Source organism: Centruroides sculpturatus, unplaced genomic scaffold (genome assembly GCF_000671375.1).
Source record: "Centruroides sculpturatus isolate CEXI.00-Female unplaced genomic scaffold, Cexi_2.0 scaffold60, whole genome shotgun sequence".
In the NCBI taxonomy this organism is placed as follows: domain Eukaryota; kingdom Metazoa; phylum Arthropoda; class Arachnida; order Scorpiones; family Buthidae; genus Centruroides; species Centruroides sculpturatus.
Genome location: NW_019384349.1, coordinates 190256 through 194546, shown reverse-complemented (window position 1 = coordinate 194546; position 4291 = coordinate 190256). Strand labels below are relative to the sequence as shown.

Here is a 4291-nt window from a genome sequence, read left to right as displayed (position 1 = left end):
AGGAACCTTGTATATGCCCTTGTTTGTTGATATATATATATATATATATATTTTTAGAACAATATAATAATATTTCCAATTTTCACAATCCTACTGCATTATTCTTTTTGTTTTCTGACTGTGTAGATGAAGAAATGTACTTATAGAACTAGAAATAATAGATAAAAATTCTCCATAGGACTGAATATTTCTTCTATAGGTACTGATTATATTTTTATATAGGAATAGCTGATCTTAATACAACAGTAGAAAGGCATAATAGAAAAGTACTTTTATGAAAATTTATAAACGTATTCTATAATTTCCATATCTTTTAAGCTGAGAACTACAATTCACATAACAAAATTGTTTATTAAAAGATTATAAACTAAAATTCTATTTCAGTTTAACTTTATAAACCAAGTTAAGAGTAAGATAATGAAATTAAAATAAATAAATTTTAATGACATTATTTGTAGGAAAGAGCCTATCATAATACTAATAATAATATTTTCAATTCAAATTTTGTAATTTTTTTATAACTTAAATCTATATAAAACCATTTAATTAAGCAACAGCATTATTCAATATTAAAATAATAATTACTTTTGTTTAAAAGTATATAAAAATGCTTATTTTACAACTTAATATACTTTAATTGTTCATAATATCAAATTTCAGAGAGTAAATTTTACTAAATTTGATTAAAACATGAAAACCTATCTGTAATATTTAAAATAAAAATCTTTCAAATACAAAAACTACAATTTCAATGATACTTTTTTATTGTTGTTGAGAAACTTTTGCTTATACAAGATTAACTCATCAATCATTAACATGTTAAATGAATTTCATTTCTGTAAAAATGGTTTATAAAATTTTAATGTGTAAATCAATATAATAGTATTATAAATTACAAAGTCAACTTTATCAACTTTCTTACTACTCAAAATTCCATCAAAAAATTTGTTACACTTCATCTACAGACTATTTCTATTTTCAATTCATTGAGAGCTTATTCTATAAATTTTTCATCATTATTAGTCATTATTAAATAATATATAAAATGAAACTAAATATAAAATGCATAATAAATTGATGAATTTTTAAAAATATCAACTGAAAAATATATTAAATAATTGTAACGACACATTAATAAATTCAAGTATGTATTATGTACAACATGGTTGTCATCATACAAGATTATAAATATGTAAGAATTTGATTATTAAATTTACTTCTCAAAATATATTTTATATACATCAAAATATTTTTAATAAACAACTATACTTACTCAATGCAAAACATAATAATTTGAAAGATGTTTGTAAAAAAGCTTGCCAAAATCTGCACCATAGAGATTTTGTTGCTATCACAGCTTCTAAAGAATGAACTTGTTTCAAATTTTCAGCAATTTTTCCATGTTCATTATAAATGCTGTATGAACAATAAAAAAAAATTATTTTAAAAATAGATTAATGTTATAATTTAGTTTATTCATAATAATTTTTGTTATTTAATTATTGATTTATTTCCAATAAAGTAAATATTTTGACAAAGTTAATAAATCAATTTCTTCATACAGTTTAAAAAATAATTCAATTAATTTTCATTTTTTAATAAAATTAACTTGATAAATGTTACAAGGCTCAACAAATACCACGCATCAATGGCCAGATGCAGTAGAAAGATCAATGATAGCGTTGTAAATTTTTCAAAACAATGACTTATTTGCAAGCTCTTGCTATCTGTTTTTTAAAATCACTTGAATGTTCAAATCACTCAACATTAATCATTGCGAAATATCTGCTTTCTATCTTGCATCTGATATTATGATTATGATAACATGATAGTGAATTAAATGTTTCTGAGATAAATAATAATAATAATTTGCCATTTTTACATCATATCATATATCAAAAGATTCGCTTTAAAATAGCATTGAAATTTTTATTATTGAATGGTTTCATAGAGGGAAAGAATTCAGATAGTCATTTCAAAATGCTATTAAAGTTAAAAAACTTCAATAGCATCAATTTTTGGTGTCAGTGTCACAATCTTAATAACATCTACATACAATTTACAACAATCATAGATTTCTAATTTACATAATCTTTTAATGACATTAATCGATAATGTGTTCATTAATTTGTGTAGTTCAGGAATTACTACTGATTACATAAATCTTCATTTCAAAATCCTTCTAGAGCAGGGGTGGGCAATCTATGAAGCAAAATTTTCTCAGGTGCCAACCAAAATCTTTCAGAGCATATTATTTGGTGTCTTTGAAGTATTGAAGGAACTTTTCAAATAAAAATTCACATACATAAACACTTTAAAAACCTGAAAAATCTGTTATGAAACACAAAATATGTATATAAAAAAATATGNATTTTAGAAACAAAATATAAAAAAAACATTTTAATAATTACTTAACAATTTTATTTTAAATTGGTTTATTTTTATATTGAATGTTAAGAATGCGTTATAACAACACAAAGCAAATATAAAAAATATAAAAAATGCAAACAACAAAATATAAAAATAACTTTTATCTATTTATATTAAATAATTATGTAAACAAAAAATATAATTTAATATCCTTACGTAATTCCCCAGTCTTTATTCTTCATTATCAAATCTAATGCTTTACTAAAATTTTCTTCAAATGTTTCTCTTTGCTATAATAAAAATTTATAGTAATTTAACTGATAATATGTAACATATTAGTCAATCAATTATTTATTGATAATAAAATGTATTAAAATACATTTGAAGACAAATTCTCAATAATCCAAATTAAAAATAATGAAGTGATTTTTTGAAACTATCCCCACTTCCTCAGCAGTTTACTTACAACTAAATTAAACACCATAACACATGCTGAGCTTACTGCAATTTAATATTCAATTGCTTTTGGCCTATAAGAATAAGCTGAAAGCATTTGAATATTAAACTGCAATAAGCTCAACATATGTTATGATGTTTAATTTAGTTGTGATTTTTTGAATTTCTGTGGTAAATTTCTGAAATACAGTAACAAATAATAATAATAAATTTTAAATTTGTATTCACTTTTATTTACTGCTTCATCTCAAAAATCATTAATCATCAATTAATGCTTTATAAAAATTGTGAATATTTCAAATTTTGAGCAAGAAGAAAAGGACTTATGGAAATAATTCATATTTGATATATGATAATGATTGTTGAATTACACACAATTTTATTGAATTAATTTTGAAATAGATGTTTGCTTATGAAAAACAACACCAAGCAATAGTAATGCAAATGAAAACTTTATACTATTTTAGATCAAAACAATGGCATTTTACTGGTGTGTGAAATGTATAATGTATCTAGAAGAAATTTTTTATTATATTGTATCAAAAATAAATAAAATATTTTTTAATTTTTTTAAAAAATGCAAATAATAATAATATGACAACAAAATTTAATAACCATTTTAAATTTTGTTTAATTTTCCTATGGAAAAAATATTCATCTTTTCATCCAGTATACTCATTTTTAATATTTTTAACATTTATATTAATTTCTTAAAGATTAAATTTTAAAAAATTTTCATTTTATCATATATAAATATTTTATAATAAAATAAAATACTTTCTGAAAATAGTGTTTTAGTCATTACAAACATTTGCTTCATACATATTAGAAATATTCTACTTCCTATTTCATACAACAAGCTAATTAATTTTAACAAAATCTTGTTTATCAAACTGTAAAATTTTATGCAATACATATTTTAGTATGATTGTTTTGTGTTTACTGTAGGATAACTGATTAGAAGGTATCTCATACTTCAAATATACTCTGAAGTAATTATTATTGTTCCTTTTTTTGAATACATAATAATATCAATAATTTTTTTTCTTTTGATTAGTTGTACGAAAGTAAATTATATTCCTCCTAATCTCATAGCATTGAATAGACAACTAACTGATAAACCAAATAATGGATTATTTCTATTACATATTTTTATTATATAATAGTTACAACTTTCAAATAATTTACTACTAAAAAAATTAGAAATTATCATCATCTTTCTGAATAATAAAGTGCTAGTACAGTAGAGCCTCGATTATCCGACTCAACTGGGGACTGGGATTGGTCGGATAATTGAAAAGTCGGATAACCGAAAAGTATGAAAAAATCCATTATTAGTGTAGTATATTATTATATCCCATGTAATTAGTATATTAGTATATCGCTATTAACCTATTTTGCGTTGAATTTTCATCGATGTTAAGCCTAACAAAAATTTTTTAAAATAATAATCGTCGCTATTGTA

At 21.8% G+C, this 4291-nt stretch overlaps 1 protein-coding gene across 1 annotated transcript in view; it reads right to left on the bottom strand.

Annotated features, from left to right (window-relative positions):
* Window positions 1-4291, bottom strand: part of LOC111636991 (inner nuclear membrane protein Man1-like) — a 57375-nt gene that overhangs the window by 18794 nt on the left and 34290 nt on the right. The window contains exon 7 of the mRNA XM_023382396.1: window positions 1274-1416. Coding sequence (XP_023238164.1) covers window positions 1274-1416 — 143 coding nt within the window. The remainder of the gene's footprint in view (window positions 1-1273; window positions 1417-4291) is intronic.